Consider the following 17,307-nt stretch of genomic DNA (forward strand, 5'->3'; position numbering starts at 1 on the left):
TGGCCGGGTGACCCCCCCCACCCCTTCAACCTCTACAGCAATGCTGGCGAAACTCATAACGCCCATTTCCCAAAGACAGTCTCTGTATATGAAGCTGAGCACGTGCACTTCTTTAGTCAACCATGGCGAGGCCTGTTCCGAGTGGAACCTGTCCTGTTAAACCACTGTATGATCTTGGCCACCGTGCTGCAGCTCAGTTTCAGGGTCTTGACAATCTTCTTATAGCCTAGCCCATCTTGCAGAGCAACAATTCTTTTTTTCAGATCCTCATATAGTTCTTAGCCATGAGGTGCCATGTTGAACTTCCAGTGACCAGTATGAGAGAGAGAGAGAGAGAACGATAACACCAAATTTAACACACCTGCTCCTCATTTACACCTGAGACCTTGTAACACTAACGAGTCACATGACATCAGGGAGGGAATATGGATAAATATGCCCAATTTGGACATTTTCACTTAGGGGTGTACTCACTTTTGTTGCCAGTGGTTTACACATTAATAGCTGTGTGTCGAGTTATTTTGAGGGGACAGCAAACTTACACAGTTATACAAGCTGTACATTCACTACTTTACATTGTAGCAAAGTATAATTTCTTCAGTGTTGTCACATGAAAATGTGAGTGGTGTTTTAATTTTTGTAAGATACTTATACTGCGTGTACATATATATATATATATATATATATACACACACACACACACACACATATACACACACACACACACACACATATACACACACACATATACCATTACCAAAAGTATTGCGACGACTGCCTTTACATGCACATGAGATTTATTGGCATCCCAGTCTTAGTCTGTAGGGTTCAATATGGAGTTGGCCCACACTTTGCAGCTATAGCAGCTTCAACTCTTCTGGAAAGGCTGTCCACAAGATTTAGGAGTGAATGGGAATGGGAATGTTTGATCATTCTTCCAGAAGCGCATTTGTGAGATCAGGCACTGATGTGGACGACAAGGCCTGGCTCAGTGTCTCCACTCCAATTCACCCCAAAGGTGTTCTATCATGTTGAGGTCAGGACTCTGTGCAGGCCAGCCAAGTCACTCCACCCCAAACTCTCTCATCCATGTCTTTATGGACCTTGTTGTGCACTGGTGCGAAGTCATGTTGGATCAGGAAGGGGCCATTGCCAAACTGTCCCCACAAACTTGGGAGCATGAAAATGTGCAAAATCTCTTGGCATGCTGATGCCTTATGTGTTCCCTTCACTGGAATTAAGGGGCCAAGCCCAACCCCTGAAAAACAACCCCACACCATAATCCCCCCTCCACCAAATGATTTGGGCCAGTGCACAAAGCGAGGTCCATAAAGGCATGGATGAACAAGTTTGGGGTGTAGGAACTTGAGACTGGTCTGCACATAGTCCTGACCTCAACAAGACAGAACACCTTTGGCATGAATTTGAGCGTAGACTGCGAGCCAGGCCAAACATTCCCATAGGCACATTACCAAACCTTGTGGACCGCCTTCCCAGAAGAGGTGAAGCGGTTATAGCTGCAAAGGGTGGGCCAACTCAATATTGAACCCTACGAGCTAAAATTAGGATGCCATTAAAGTTCACGTGCGTGTAGACAGGCGTCCCAATACTTCTGTTAATATGGCGTGTGTAATATATATATATATATATATATATATATTAGTTATCTACATAGTGAATGTAATTGCGTGTTCTTTTTAACTTTGGTTTCACTTGTTAAACTTGGCTACGCTGTAATCTCATGAGATTACAGGCAGCCCCACCCCCTTTTACTCAGATCTCAGCAGTTTTCAGAGGAAAAACTTCTCCGTTTTCTCTTTGAGAACAATAGTCCTCAGCTACATAAACAGGCTGCAGAGGAGATACTTTTCCTCCGAGAACTCAACGCAAGGAAGCTTCTCAATTTAATAAACTTACACCAAAGCATCTTTTCTCTCCATTCACAGAGAAACACAGGGGCGGGCTTTGCAATGACTGATCACCGTAGTAGCCAATCAGAGGCTACCACAGTGATCAGGGGACCCAGAATCGGGAGTTTCAGGTTTCGATCATTAGTACGGGGCTCACAGTGAGACCCCAGTCTCAGTGCTGGGAGTGCGCTGTGCAGCGCGCTCTCAGCACAAAGGGGATATGCAAATATGCGGCCCCACAGAAAAAAGTCCAGTCCGGTGGTTCAGCATATTTGTGTTAGGTCTTTGCAGAATCTCACTCTAAGCAAGGGAGTAGCAGCAGAAAGCCGTATTACTTGTTAAGCCAGTGAAGGAGAGATGCCTTGGAATTAGGCAGCTGGTTTCCTTAGTCTCCTAGCTATCCAAGTTGCTGCTAGCTGCAGGGTTCCTTGTGCGACAGAGAAAACAACCATGATCATTTTGTACTGATTTACTCTGTACCTGCCTGAGTAACCAGGTTTAGTTTTTACTCTGTTCTTACAAACATTTTATAGGCCAATGAGTAGAACAGGCCCATTGTTAATGGCGATGCAACCACCACTACTTATTGTAAGGACACATTTATACACACTATATCATATATGCATTCATTTTTAGTTTATGGATTAATTGTATGCCTTTTTACCTCACGATAAGACTTAAGGAACCCAGGAATTTCATAATAAACAGTCACAAATCCGGAATCTCTTGCTAAAGCAGCACCTGTTCTGGGATCAATCTGAAGTGTGGCGATGGAGGAAGAACTCCATGTACCAGCCAAACCTGTCAAGAAAGTGTACATGCCACTTACTGCTGTTATTATGAATATAAAGTATCTTTAGAATATAAACACAATGAGAACGGTTAGAGAGCTAGAAGTTTAAAAATTAAGCACCAAAGTCCTGTATCAGGTCAGGAGTAGTATGTATACTATACACACATTTGAATGTGGAGATTACTTTAATAACTCACCTTTTTGACTGGCAACTGTGCTTGTAAAACAGATTATATCACCAACTACAACTTCTTCATTTAGACTAGGGTATATACTGTGCTGGACAGGCAGGGGAATATAGTCCGAGATTCCTGGGTTCTCAGCATCCCACACACTTAAGATAGTGTATCCAACATTGACTGTGCGCATGACAAAACTGTCATTTGTGGGTCCCTTACCAATTTGTACAAAATCATCTCTAAAATGAAAAGGAAACATATAATTCACACATACAAATATTAAGTATTACTACAAAAAATAATATTAAGTGCTGTAATACTGCCATCATGTGGTTTGAAGAAGCACATTCTTCCTAAAATTAAAATAAGGATTTTATACTGTCTACAAAAAAAAAAGTAATCTTTGTAATGACTTTAACACACATGGAATACCAATAAATTTCTTTAGGTGGTAATAGGAATTGGTTACATAGTACAAATTATCTTAAACCACATGGCAACAATCAAAGCAAAAAAATAATTGTAGTTGGTTTGCACTGAAGATTACTTAAAGCAGGGGGAAGGCAACCTTTGAGAGGCGATCTACCTGAACAAAATGGAGATCAAAGATCACAGGGGTGTGGCAGGGGCCTTAAAAAAATAAATAAATAATAACAATAATAAGAAGAAACTAGCAACTCCCCCAGTCCAATCCCTTTATTTTTATTTTTTTTACTAAAGCGTAGACCTGTGTTAGGGAGCTATGTTTACGAGCACAGGTGTTTCATGCATCCCTGTGCAGGCAGTTCCATGCAGCGGATGCACGCACAGTCGCTGCTCCCAATCTGACATCTGTGTGAGTGCAGGTGCACAACCCCAAATGCAGAAAGTGTCAGTTTAGGGACATGCACCCACATGGATGTCAAATCAAAAGCAGCGGTGGTGTCCGTGCAGCTGCTGCATTCCAAATGACATGAATGGGATGCTTTCCAGAGCTGCTGCAAATTCAGTGGCGATGTCGGGGGTGGGTGGGACCCAGCAGCTATCAAACACCAGCCAATGGGATGGGATCTGGGCAGTCCAGCTATGTGTATGTGGCCCCTCCCCCCTTTTAAGCAACCCACTGAATGGCTCGCTTTTGATAGCCCCGCCCACCCCCTACAGCACCGCTGAATTTTGACAGCTGGTCTCTCTCTGCATTCAGTTACATATGTCAGTTTCACACACAGTTACACTATATGGAACTCAGCCAATGCCACCTATCAGTGCCAGGGTTTTCAGCCAGTGACGCCAATCAGCACCAGTGCTTCCAATCAGTGTACTGTGGACATAAAGTGTGCGATAGAGTGACAAGAGCAAGCAGGGGGGAGTGGAATGGGAGTGGGCGAGTTTATGAGGTGAAGGAAAAAAAAAAAAAAAAAAAAAAAAAAATCGGCCTAAAATATCTGCATCATATATCGGCATCGGCCACCAAAAAAACCCATATCGGTCGACCTCTATTGCCAACCCCAAGTTAACGCATTACAAAGTTAAAGTGCACTACCCTTCTGTTCCCAAGATACAGATCGTCAGAAAAAAAGCACTTGCCTGTTAATAGCAAACTTAAGAACAGAATTCTGAGCATGAAAAACTTCCCCAGTGTTGTCATGGAAATGGGCTGAAAAATGCAAGGTTATTCCCAATGGAATTGTAGACAATAAGTGACTTGTTTCTGTTTGAAGGACAGGACTAGTTTCAATGCGCATATATGAAACTGGAGATACCTGTAAAAACAAGAAAGAGCAAAAATATATGAGCCTAAACAATCCATAAAGAGTGCCATCAACCAGTCGCTACATTTGATTTCCAGACCCTCAGGTTGATGTATCCGTTTTGGTAGCTAGTATAATAAAAAAGCAAACAAATCTAAAATCACAAGATTTTATTCACAATTTCGAAACAAAATCATCTTATAAACTAAGGAATATTCTATCATAAATGTATATCCATGTGTTATTGAACAGTATGTTTGTAGACCGTTTCAATACACATACATGCCTTAACTAAACTGATGGCATTTTATACTCTGTGATAGATATCAAACCTATAATCGTTGGGATAATCTGCGGTAGATAACCACAGAAGGATGGCAACTAAAGCTGTGTTTCACAGATGAGCCCTGTTTAAGAAAGGCAAATATCATCTTTGCACTATGAAAGTGGATGCAATTTTGATGTTCATTTAATAGTATCTCAGTGATGAATATTTATTCCATCATTCCACAGAAAATCCCACCTTTGAGGGCACTCCCCAGGGGTCCAAGGGTTCCATCTGACCCCCTGCAGTCCCATAGAGATCGATATATGCGTATGTAGAATGTTAAATGAAAAACATGCAAGTCAACATACTGTACATTAAACAAAATGTATCATGTGAATGTTCTAATATGTTCTAATATGTACAAATATACCTTATTGATATGCATACAATTGCGGATTATAATTTAATTTCTTCTCTGAAAGAAATCACTCTGTGAAATGCGTTACAGCTTTAGGTGCCGTCTGTATGTGATAATTGTATGTGTAATCTGCAGTAGCTAATCAGTTTGATATGCATCACAAAATATAAAACACCATCAGACAGTTTGGTTATGGAACATGTGTACATGGGAACATTCTGTAAATATGTATTAATGTATGGATTTACATTCATGATGGAATATACTTACTTGTATATGATGTTTGTATAATAAGATTGTAATGAAAAAACCTCATGATTTTAGATATACCGTATGTGGGATTATTTGTAGTAACGCTGATGCTTTAAAAACACCCCTTATGGTGTGATTTGGTTTGGGATTAAGATGGCATGTGGTATTTACACATGCTAATTGGGGGGAGCCAACATCTTTATTTTGTAAGTGGTGAATGCACTTGCCAAACTATGTAAGAACACCAAATCAGAGACCTAAAAAAAATAAAAGACAACCCACTAGGATAAAGTATTACCTATTTCAGAATGGTCCCTGACCATAGCCTACATTACAAAATTCTATCAGCCAGGCTTGGTAAGCAGAATGAGTTACATTAAGGTCAATGTTAAACAAAAGGATTTTCTTTAGGCAAGAGCTAAGAGATTTGGAGACAGCAGAAATCGTGAAGAAAAAGTAGTTTCCTCCTATTTGACTGTCTGGATTCAAATAGACAAGACTTGCTGTATGCACTAAACAAATATCGTCGATCAGCACCTCCCAACCTGCCCACAGAGCCTGATTGACAGCATACATAGCTCATGGCTATTGTTAGGCAGAGCAAACCTCGCCTTAGCATCATGTAACTACAAACTATGTTGCCAATTTGTGCTTCTGCATGGATACCACAATTTAGGGCTGCAACTATTGAAAAGAGAAGCAGGAATTTAGGTTTTGATTTAATGTTGCAGCCAAAATGTATTTTTGGAAATAGTTTTTTTTTTTATTCGTTAGGCCTCATTCACACGCGGTGGATCCGCTCAGCAGGAGATCTCTCCGTTGATCTCCACTGAGCCGGCTGATGACAGGTCCGTCTCTGCTCACTGAGCTGGGAGGGGCCTGTCAGAGCACCGTGGATTCCCATGGAGGGATCGGACGAAAACAGACAGCATGTCCATTTTCATCAGATCTCATCCAATTTGCCAGGACGGATGCGAACGTATCGCCATATGTCTGACTTTAGTGGATCGGACATCAGCGGACAAGGTCACTGCTGACATCAGTCGCTCCATAGACCTGCATGGAATGTCCGTTCAGGCCCCCCCTAAAAAACTGTCAGATGGACCTGAACAGTCCGTCCTTGTGAAAGGGGCCTCATTTTCAGAATATACAGAGAAGGAAGCAAGAAACCAAATTTGGCTTCTGGAAAAGACAAAAATAAAAATCACATCATGGTCATCAGGATATATTCATCAGAAAAATATGAAAACCTCACTTGAGAAATATTTTCAGTAACTCACACTGTAGCTTAGATAGCAAGCATAGAGATGAACCTTCCCTGTTTGGGTAGACTCAAGAGATCATACTCATCTAGCCACTCAGTTTATGGGTTGCAAAGAGAGCATGACCTTCCACTGCCGCTTGAGACCAGAAAAGAAGGGAAAAAATAAATTGGAGGTTCACTGTAGAGGGGGAGGTGTAATAGGACAGGTAAGTATGTGCAGACATTCTACACATACCCCACAGGGTCCTCAATTGCGGCATATATGTTAGCCTGTCATGTCATGCTTGAGAGCCCACTATATCCCTGTATTTAAGAAAGTGAATTCAGTTCAGCAGAACCACGTTTTCTGGAAATGATCCTCCCACTGATTTGCAGAGAAAATAATTTCTTCTAGAAGTTGATAGGGAAGCAGCCATTTGTTTCCAAAATAAGGGGATGCTACTCGTTGCAGCATTAAGTAAATATAGCAGCAGCAACCACTTATAGCTTGTCATCAACATAGGGGTGAGATGCAAGAGGAAAGCTGCTGCATCATAAGGCATTTGAATATCTGTTAATTTCAGAATCCAGTGTTTACCTTGCTTCCAGAATTCTTGGAGTACTGGGCAAGATGAGAAGACATGGAGCATTTACCCCTCCCCCTCTTGGCACTTCCAGGGCTAGAACTTTTCCACATAAGGCAAGCAATTATTAAACATGCTAGCCATGGCACTGCTTTGAATTTTGCAGAATGGTTTCTTAATGTGGTTAGTATCATTAAAATCGTGTACATATATACATTGGTCTCTGTTTATACATGTATAACAAAACTGGGTCAGTCCATGCACAGAAGGGATTTAAACCAGATTCAAACAGCCCACTGTAGGGCCCCTTTCACAAGGGGCAGATCCGCTCAGCGGACTCCGCCAGCTCAGTGGGAGATCCCTCCGTTGATCCCCACTGAGCCGGCAAATGACGGACCCGTCTCTGCTCATTGTGCAGGGATGGACCTGGCAGAGCCCTGCTGTATGCTATGGGAGATCAGAAGAAAGGTTTTCGACATCCCAAGATGAACTGGGAAACCAATAAGCGAACCAGAAAGACATTCATACCCACTTCTGGTTCAGGTGTATATACTCTAGGCGTGTCTTGTGCAGATGTCACACCTGGTGTGTAGCAGGGAGCAGCAGGGTGGTAAGGGGAGCCTGGAGCAGAGCAACTAGCAGTCAGAAGACATTGTGCACAATGTGGAAATGCTATCAGGAAAGTTGAGCGGGGATCGCAGAACAAGCACTGAGCAGTGGAGGATAAGCAGAGCAGGAAGACCAGATTGGGAGAAACTCGCAGATATCACACGTTGCGAGCAACATGGGGTCAATATAGCGGGGGTGGGGGCCTGGGGCAAGTGCAAAACAGAGGATCAGCAGAGTTGGAAGGGGTTAGCAGATCTGAAGGTTAGCTGGGTGTACTACTGATCCAGGGATCTGCTAAACAAGGGTACTAATGAGCTGGAAATCTGATAAACAGGTGTACTAATAAGCTGGGGTATTACAGAGTTGGGGGTTCTGGTGAGCCCCTTTAAAACAATTAAAAAAAAATCAATGAACATACAGGACATTTGCAGAACTTCTAAAACGCATCAAAAATGCATGTTGAAGCAATCAAAGCAAGTGTAAACAAGCCCCCCAAAAAGCATGTTGAAGTGGTAAGAGCTTTAACTGGTTCCCGACCGGCGCATGCCGATGTAGGTCGGCAGAATGACACGGGCAGGCATATTGGCGTACAGGTACGTCCAATCATCAATGCCGCCCTGCCATCGTGAGCGCGCTGCCGCAACGGTCGGGACCCCCGTGAGTCCGGTCGCGGGTCCCGCGGGCTCGATCGATGCGGGCATACCCATGATTGTCTCACAGGATGGCTGAATGGAGGAAATGCTGTGTAAACAGCATTTCCCCATTCTGCCTAGCAACTAGTGACGCTGATCTCTGCTCCATGTGATTGGAGCAGAGATCAGTGTTCACTAAATGAAAGTCCAGCCCCCCCCACAAATAGTAACACACCCCTAGGAACACTTAACCCCTACACTGCCACCCTCTGGTTAACCCCTTCACTGCCAGTGTCATTTACACAGGAATCACTGCATTACTGTATAAATGACAATGGTCCCAAAAATGTGTCAAAGATGTCCGCTGTGTCCGCCGCAATGTCGCAGTTAAAGCGACGCAGTGCCGAATCGCAAAAAGTGGTCTGGTCTTTGACCAGCAAAATGGTCCGGTCTGCAAGTGGTTAATGTGTGTTAAAGCGTTTGTTAAACCAAAGATTAAAAAAAAATAAAAATAATGGATCCTGTTCCTTTAAAGCATTTTATACAGCACAGTGCTTGTGTTGTGTCATTTGGCCCCTTTTAACACTAAACCTTTAACACCTTTTAACACTCATAACTTTTTAAAGCTTATATCATCCTGCTTGTGTCCCAATAACAGTAGCTCTTGTGTGTGTTTTAATAAAAAAAAAAAATGCCTCCTTTACCGGATTTCGGAGCGGCTTCCCATGGTTATGTGACCGGCCGACTCTCTCCTCCTCACATCTTCCAGGTGACGTCGGCAGGGGAATCTCGGCCTCGCCCACTGTATCTGTCAGCCGGGCAGAGGAGAGAGGTGGCTGGTGACATGATCATGGGGAACCGCTCTGCAATATAGTAAAGGAGGCATTTTTTAAATCAAACACACAGACAGGAGCTACTGTTATTAGGACACAAGCAGGTTATGTACATTCATATGAGTGGGTTAACAACCACTTTAAAGTCAAAACAAGTGTAAATGAGCCCTTATGATGGTGTTCTGACTTGGACAATATAGGTACACACAAAGCATCAATCTTTTAGGAAGTATGACTTGCATGTAATTCCAAAGGAGAGATTGAGTAGAATATTATATGTCTAATGAATATTTGGCATTACAGTTGCTTCAGATTTTTGGTTGGCAAGTTGTGAGGATCCTGCAGGATACAACAGTGACAACAGTGACAAATGAAGAGTTTATATTGAACAATGTGAATTCTATGGCTTGAAATGACTTATAGTGCATACAGACCCATAATACTACTTGATGTTTGAATAAAATATAAAAGGTGAAGTTGGGTGATGTGAAAGGATACAAAATATATCCAGCCTCAACACTGCGTGCACCCATGCAATGGCAAAAAACTACAATACCTAAAAACTTTTTTCATTTAAAGTGTTGCTAAACCCAGAACCCTGCATTCACTATATCTGATCTCCCACAGTACATGCAAATACAATAGTTTTAGTTAATATAAATTGCTAAATCCCCTTTCTTATCAGCAGTTAGAGCAGGAGTTTTCATTCTCCCCTGATTGTCCTATGAGGCTGCAGGACCCCATGACCCTCTGTCTGGACAGTGCCGATTGGCCCTGTGCTGATCACATGCACTCGCCAAGAAAAAAAAACAAAAAACAAAAAAAACTCAAGCACACCAAACTGAGCAGCATGTGCAGCCCCCAAAGCTCTGTTCTACCAAGAGATGGTTTGGGGACTGTAGAAGGAGGGCGACCAGAGAAGACAGGATCAAACAGCCTGTTTACACAGTGTGGAGGATTAATCCTTTAGGATTCCACAGCGAGTATAACAAGCATGATTTACTGCATATACAGACTGATTTTTCTGATGTGGGTTTAGTAACACCAAGTTAACTTTAAGTCTAACTAAAGGAGGCTGGCATAGTGTAGAGGACAGGTTCTCTTTAAGGAGATATCAGAGGTCTAATGTCTCTTCTGCACCCCATTGATGATAGAACACAGATAATAGTAGTTGGGGTTTAATAGCTGCTCAAATCACTTCTACAGCAGCCCAGAGAAAAATATGTATAAACTCCTGGTTGCCACATTTACTTTCTCAAGTATGGAGTGTGTCAATGGTCACCAATGCTCCAAGCAACTACTGTCACTATTGTAACTGAAGCTGCATCTTTTCAGCCCAAAAAGTTGACTTTTGCTTTAAAATAGCCCTCCATTTTCTAGATCTATCTGTATGTATAAAATCTTTTCTGATTGAAATACATATGTCACTTTAACAGTTTATATTTATTTTATTTTTTTAACAATCTGCCTTTTACTTTAAAGAGGTATACAACAGTGGTGGTGAGATCTCTTTAAAAAGGGATTTAATCCACTTTGCCAGTTTCACAGATTAAGGTCAGAACCAGTACAGGGTGCAAGGCAAAGGCCACCAATGAAAACTGGGCTTTATGGGGAGATTCTAGCTGCTGTTCAGTGAAATCCTAAAAAGTAAGAACACCCAGTATTGTCCTAGTGGTGTCTGTGTTCAGATGTGTCGATGGCAAAGCCACAGTGAATACAGACCACAGTTTGACTGACTCCATCCCAAATAGAGTAGATCCAAATGATCACTCAATCTGCATACAGGAACACCTCAAAGCGTGTGTAACGGAAAGGTCTTTGGTGCTGTAGGTGATCTGAAAATCCTAAGGCCAACAGGCTGATCCCTACAGACGATGGAGGTAATTTTATTCTACAAAACCAATTGTCACAAAACCAACTTTTTTCTCAGACAGCCCAAGCCCTGGAACCCAGCACTGACACTGAATGGTGGGGCCTTTTGAAACCGATTTTCAGTGATTTGAGCTTTTTATGAACTCACCGAGTGTTGACTCTACTGCAGCTCTACTTTTCCTTGGTAAATCAATCAAAACCAAAGCGTGGCTGTAAAGAATTGCCTCAAGCATGGCTTTTACAAGCCAGGAAATGAATAACATTGCTAATTATAAATTATGTCACTATTACACACGCGGCAACTCTGCCCTTGTCTAACTCAGGTTGTCTACATCACAGCGGATTTAATACAAAATGCAAGTGTCAAGCATAAAGCCAATCTCGTATAGGCAGTAAAACAGTTAAATATAGAAGGACTTAAAGCATTTGTATACATTACCTTAACAGAGACAATAATTGTTTGGTTAATTCCAAATGGCTCCTGAGAGTTGACTTCCATGGTGGAAATACCAGTAAAAGAACCTGATGTCAGCAGACCATTATCATCAACCTGTACAACAGGCGGCTTCTTTAGACCATTTAATACTCTGTAGCTAACAGTCGCTGCTCGGTCTCTGTAACCAAAAAGATATTCCTTTGTAATAAGCACACCAATATAACACATACAGAAACAATCTATACCGTCTACTGTAAAAGATACAACTGAAAAAATCCCCACTTACTCTACTATAGCTGACCATTTATAGGAGATGGTTTAATATTCTGTTTCTTACCAACGTTCTTCTAAAACCATCTCTGTACTGCTGTATGGTGGGGAAAAAAAAAATGTCAGGGAGGTGATAGTTTATTTCTGGAGAGCCCTTTATAAATGGCATCTCAGGAAACAAGCTTGGATGGCTAGTGGGTTCATGAAAGGATGTGTCACTGGACAGCTGAGATGCGTATGTGCAGTGCCAAAAGTAGCTCTGTACCTTGTAATAGCTGAGGAGCAAATCGCAACTATGACAAGTGTAACTACTAGTAGTGTTTACGAACATATAACCCATTCACAAAATAGGAAGCTCCCCTTCGGCCCCTTTCACACGGGCTTTCCAAGTGGGTCCGCCTGTCAGTTTTTCAGGCAGACCCATTCAGCTCTATGAAGCGGTGGATGTCATCTGTGATATTCGATCCTGTCCTTGAAATCCAGACAGATGGGAACCCTATTTTCCATTCATCTGGAAAATTGGATTGGATGAAAAACTGACAGTTAGTCCATTATCATCCGATCTTCATAGAGGACAGCTGGGCTTTAATAGGTCCATCTCCTCACAGTGAGCGGAGATGGACCTGTAATCCCCCTGCTCAGCAGGGATCAGCAGATCGATACCTGCTGAGCAAAGTGGAGTCCGTACACGCATAAAGAGCCACTGACCACCAATAATCATAGGATTCTTTTTTTAAAAGCCAAGTTGACCTTTAAAAAAATTTAGAATTTTTAGCAGTGAAAAAAAAAAAAGGGAATTTTTGTACTCCGTGAAATCCTATTCTCTGAAGTTCATTGACGGACACAGCTCCTTTAATTCTTGACCTTACTACATTACACACCCATCCCCAGACTTCGATCAACTAGCCAAAACCTCCTCCTCAACCCTAAATCCCAATAAAAATCCAAGGGAGAACGAAGATTCACAGTCCAAGCATGGAAGAAAACCATCAGGCCTTCAGGAAAAAAACTCAAGACCCACCTCTTCTAACAAGCAGGAAGCACAGAACGGATCTAAGCGCCTCAAGGCGATTCAGTTCGCAGTTGCAGCGCTACACAAGTCTTTCATTCATTCACTGACCTTAGGTTTATCACGCCACCTTCAGGAGATGACTAGGCAGAACATGTAAAAACAGCAAGACTGCACAGCACCACCCAGGGGGCAGTCCCTTTGGCTATAACCCCTCACCCTGCTTCCTGCAGCTCAGTTCGTCAAAAAGCAGCACAAACAAATAGGAGGGGTGGGTGCTGTGTACGTCAATGAACTTCAGAGAAAAGGATTTTACGGCGAGTACAAAAATCCCATTTTCTCTTTCATTCAGTGACGGACACAGCTCCTTTAATTCTTGACCTTAGGGACGTCCCCAAGCACTGTCAAAAAACGAGGGGTGGAAACAGCAAAACATAACTTCGCCCACACCAAAAGGAACACCTCAACAGAGGAGTTGCCATCTTAAAACGGCCGCCATCAAAACCTGCGGCCAACTTATGCATCAAAAGATGCGTTCACAACAAACGGGTAACTGAAAGAAAGTGTAAATTGCAACCTTACACAGCCACCTGTAAAACCTTGCGGCCGAAGCAAGCGGCCGAAAATGTCAACTTTGTAGAATTTTGTGAAAGTGTGAACGGACAAACAAGTCGCCACCTTACACACCCGGGAGACAGACGCTTGATGTCGGAAAGCCCAGGAGGTTCCAATTGCCCTGGTGGAATGAGCCAAAAATAGTAAAAGGGGGCACCCGCCCCTTTAAGGCATAGGCCTGAACCACGATCTGGTGGACGAGACAGTCAGACATTTTTTCGGACCAGCCACCGAGAGAGTGACTTCCGGAAAGGAACCGTAGCAGACATACACCCATAGAGCCCGGACCATGTCCAGGGAATGTAAGGCAACTTCTTTCAGGTGTGTCGGCTTAGGACATAGGGATGGTAACACGATGTGCTTATTTAGATGGAATGCCGAAACCACCTTTGGAAGGAAAGATGGCTGCGGACGTAGCACCGCCTCATCCTTGTGAATGACCAAGTAGCGAGACTTGCATGACGAGGCCGCCAACTCAGAGAACCTCCTGGCAGATGCAATAGCCACTAGAAAGACTACTTTCTGAGAAAGAGTTAACAAGGGAATCTCCCTAATGTTTTCAAAAGGTCGGTTTCTGGAGCGCCGATAGCACCAGATTCAGATCCCATGGAGGTAGTGGTGGTCGAACTGGAGTGACTACGTGTTGAACCTCTTGCACAAAGGTACCCACCAATAAGTGAGTCGCCAAGGGAAATTGGAAAAAGACAGCCAAGGCTGATATCTGCCCCTTGATGGTGCTTAAGGCAAGTTTCTGATCCACTCCTCTCTGCAAAAATAGCAGGATCTTGGAAACTAAATATGTGCGCAGACGCCACCCCATCTCACACAGAGATGTAAGCCTTTCCACGTACGATGGTAAATCTTTTGAGACGACTTCAGTGCCCTCAGCCTAGTGGAAATTACAGAGTCTGAAAGACCTCGGTCCCTTAGTACCTGGTTTTCAACAGCAATGCCGTTAAAACCAACGACGGTAAAGCAGGATGAAGTATCAGACCTTGCGAAGGTCCTCTCGCATCGGCAACCGCCAAGAAACATCCGCCACCAGTTGTGTACTAGGTCGGCGTACCAAGGACGTCGAGGCCAATCTGGGGCAATCAGAATCACCAGAATCCCCTCAGCCTCCACTCTGCGCAGAAGATGTGATAGAAGTTTGAGGTGGTTAAAGGCATAAATCAGCCGATAATGCTCCCATGGAGCCACCAACGCATCTGACGTGTCCACCCAGGGGTCTCGTCCCGGACACAAACCCCTGCACCTTCCAATTGAGCCGAGAGGCCAGGTAGTCCATATCTGGTGGGCTCCACCTTAGGCAAAGAAGCCCAAAGCGCGAGCACATTGATCAGCAGTTGGGATTCTTCCTGCTACCAGAGGCCCTGGGCTGACTGTATGCCCAATCCCCCCCCCCCCCCAACTGGTCAGGCTGGCATCTGTTGTGATCAGTGTCCAATGGAGAGGAAGGAACGATCTCCCAGACCGAAGGGCTGGAGACCTCATCCACCAGAGAAGGGAATCCCTGATTAACTGGCTCACCCGAAATTGACAATCCAGGGATAATGGAGATTTGTTCCATTTTGACAAAATCTCCTTTTGCAGGACTAGAGTGTGAAATTGAGCATACAGTACCACTTCGAAAGTGGCTACCATGGGGCCCAGAACTCGCATGCAGAAGCACAGTGAAAACCACCTGCGGTTCACCAACAACTTCACCGCAACTTGAAGAGTCTGCAGCTTGTCTGAAGGGAGAAAAAAACTCTCGCTTCTGAGGAGTCCAATAGTAAGCCCAGGTACTCCAGGCATTGAGTCGGCACTAACACAGATTTCTTTAGGTTCAGCACCCAACCAAACTGCCAGAGTCTCATTGGTGATCGCTACATCCTCCCTTAATTCTGAGGGGAAAGCTGCTTTCAGGAGGTTGTCTAGGTAACCCACGATTGCGATCCCATGTTGCCTTATCAGTGCCAGAATTGGAGCCAACACTTTGGTAAAGACTCGGGTGCTGATGCCAGGCCAAAAGGGAGAGCCACAAACTGGCAGTGTTCCTCCCCAAATGGCAGAAACCTCTGATGCCTGAGGTACATGGGTACGCATCCTTGATATCCAAGGACACCAGGAAGTCCCCCTGATGGAGTGCAGCGACCACAGAGCGAACAGATTCCATTCTGAACCTTTGCACTTTCAGAAAGCTGTTGAGGGCCTTCAAGTCCAGGATGGGACGTACCTCTTCCTTTTTGGGGACTACAGATTGGAGTATAATCCCTGAAACCTCTCCAGCGTCGGTACAGGTACTATCACCCCACGCAGCAGCAGCTCCTGTACTGCCCCGAACAGGGTTTCCCGACAAGCCGGAAGTAGAGGTAGGTTTGGAGGGGAAAAATCTGTTTGGTGGACAAGAAAAACTATCTTGTATCCCAATGAAACCAGTTTGCAGACCCGTTGATCGAACAGCAGGGAGGTCCCAGAGCTGTAAACTCCAAGGGGCGACCCCCGACCTGAGAGTTGGCGAGGGGGGGCAAACCTTCATGCGCTAACATTTTTGCTTGCAGACTTGTTTGGCTTGCGAAACCAGGGACGCTTTTGTCCTTCAGCAGGTGCTTTGTCGGACTGGGAACTCTTACCTGCCGACTCGGGCGGGCGAAAAAGACGTTTCTGTGCGGAAAAAGTGGACCCTTGCCTATGGCGTGGCTCCTTAGCCTTCCTGGACTGTGGGAGCAACATGCTCTTCCCACCGGTAACATTTTTAACCACCTCAATACCAGGCACTTAAACACCTTCCTGCCCGGACCAATTTTGAGGTTTCATCGCTGTCGCACTTTGAATAACAATTGCGCGGTCATGCTACACTGTACCCAAATGAAATTTTTATCATTGTTTTCCCACAAATAGAGCTTTATTTTGGTCGTATCTGATCACCTCTACGGCTTTTATTTTTTGAAAAAAAATTTTTTGTTTTGTTTCCGTTTCAAAACTTGGTAAATAAACAAGTTTTCTCCTCCACTGATGGGCACTGATGAGGTGGCACCAATGAAGTGGCACGGATGGGCACTGATGGGCGGCACGGATGGGCACTGATGGGCGGCATGGATGGGCACTACGGATGGGCACTAATGAGCGGCACAGATGGGCACTGATGGGTGGCACGGATGGGCACTGATAGGCGGCACGGATGGGCACTGATTGGCATCCATTAATACAATACAATGTTGCCCATCAGTGCCAAATAATGCATGCCAATCAGTGATGCCCATTGTGGGCACTGATTGGCATCCATTGTGGCCACTGACTGGCATCCCTGGTGGTCTAGGTTAGCATACCTGGTGCTGGGCATCCCTGGTGGTCCAGTGTAGGCATCCTGGGGGGGGGGGGGGGGGGAGGGGGCGACAACTCATTGCAGAGATCGTAGTTGCGTGGTGTCAGACTGACACCCCGCAACAACGATTGCCGCGATGTGTGCCCCCGGGGGCGCGCAGTGGCTCAAAAATCCTGAGGACGTCCAGTCAGGATTTTGAAACCACTTTGCAGCCGTCATTTGCCTATAGGACGGGCGTTAAGTGGTTAATAATGTCATCCAGCGAAACGCCAAATAGCCTCTCACCTTGGAAGGCAAATCCACCAGTGCTTTTTTAGATGACTGGCCCCCAGACCAGCATTTCAGCC

The 17,307-nt window shown here is 44.3% G+C and overlaps 1 protein-coding gene across 1 annotated transcript in view; it reads right to left on the reverse strand.

The window, feature by feature from the left end:
- The window catches only part of NUP210 (nucleoporin 210), a 353,934-nt gene that overhangs the window by 76,783 nt on the left and 259,844 nt on the right, over window positions 1-17,307 (reverse strand). Inside the window, exons 30-33 of the mRNA XM_077452181.1 lie at window positions 11,763-11,937; window positions 4,449-4,624; window positions 2,901-3,121; window positions 2,575-2,711 (exon numbers count right to left, since the gene is read on the reverse strand). Of these exons, the coding sequence (XP_077308307.1) occupies window positions 2,575-2,711; window positions 2,901-3,121; window positions 4,449-4,624; window positions 11,763-11,937 (709 nt within the window). The remainder of the gene's footprint in view (window positions 1-2,574; window positions 2,712-2,900; window positions 3,122-4,448; window positions 4,625-11,762; window positions 11,938-17,307) is intronic.

This window comes from Lithobates pipiens, unplaced genomic scaffold (assembly GCF_037356315.1).
Source record: "Lithobates pipiens isolate NorthernLeopardFrog02 unplaced genomic scaffold, aLitPip1_a1.2 Scaffold_23, whole genome shotgun sequence".
Taxonomy (NCBI): Eukaryota; Metazoa; Chordata; class Amphibia; order Anura; family Ranidae; genus Lithobates; species Lithobates pipiens.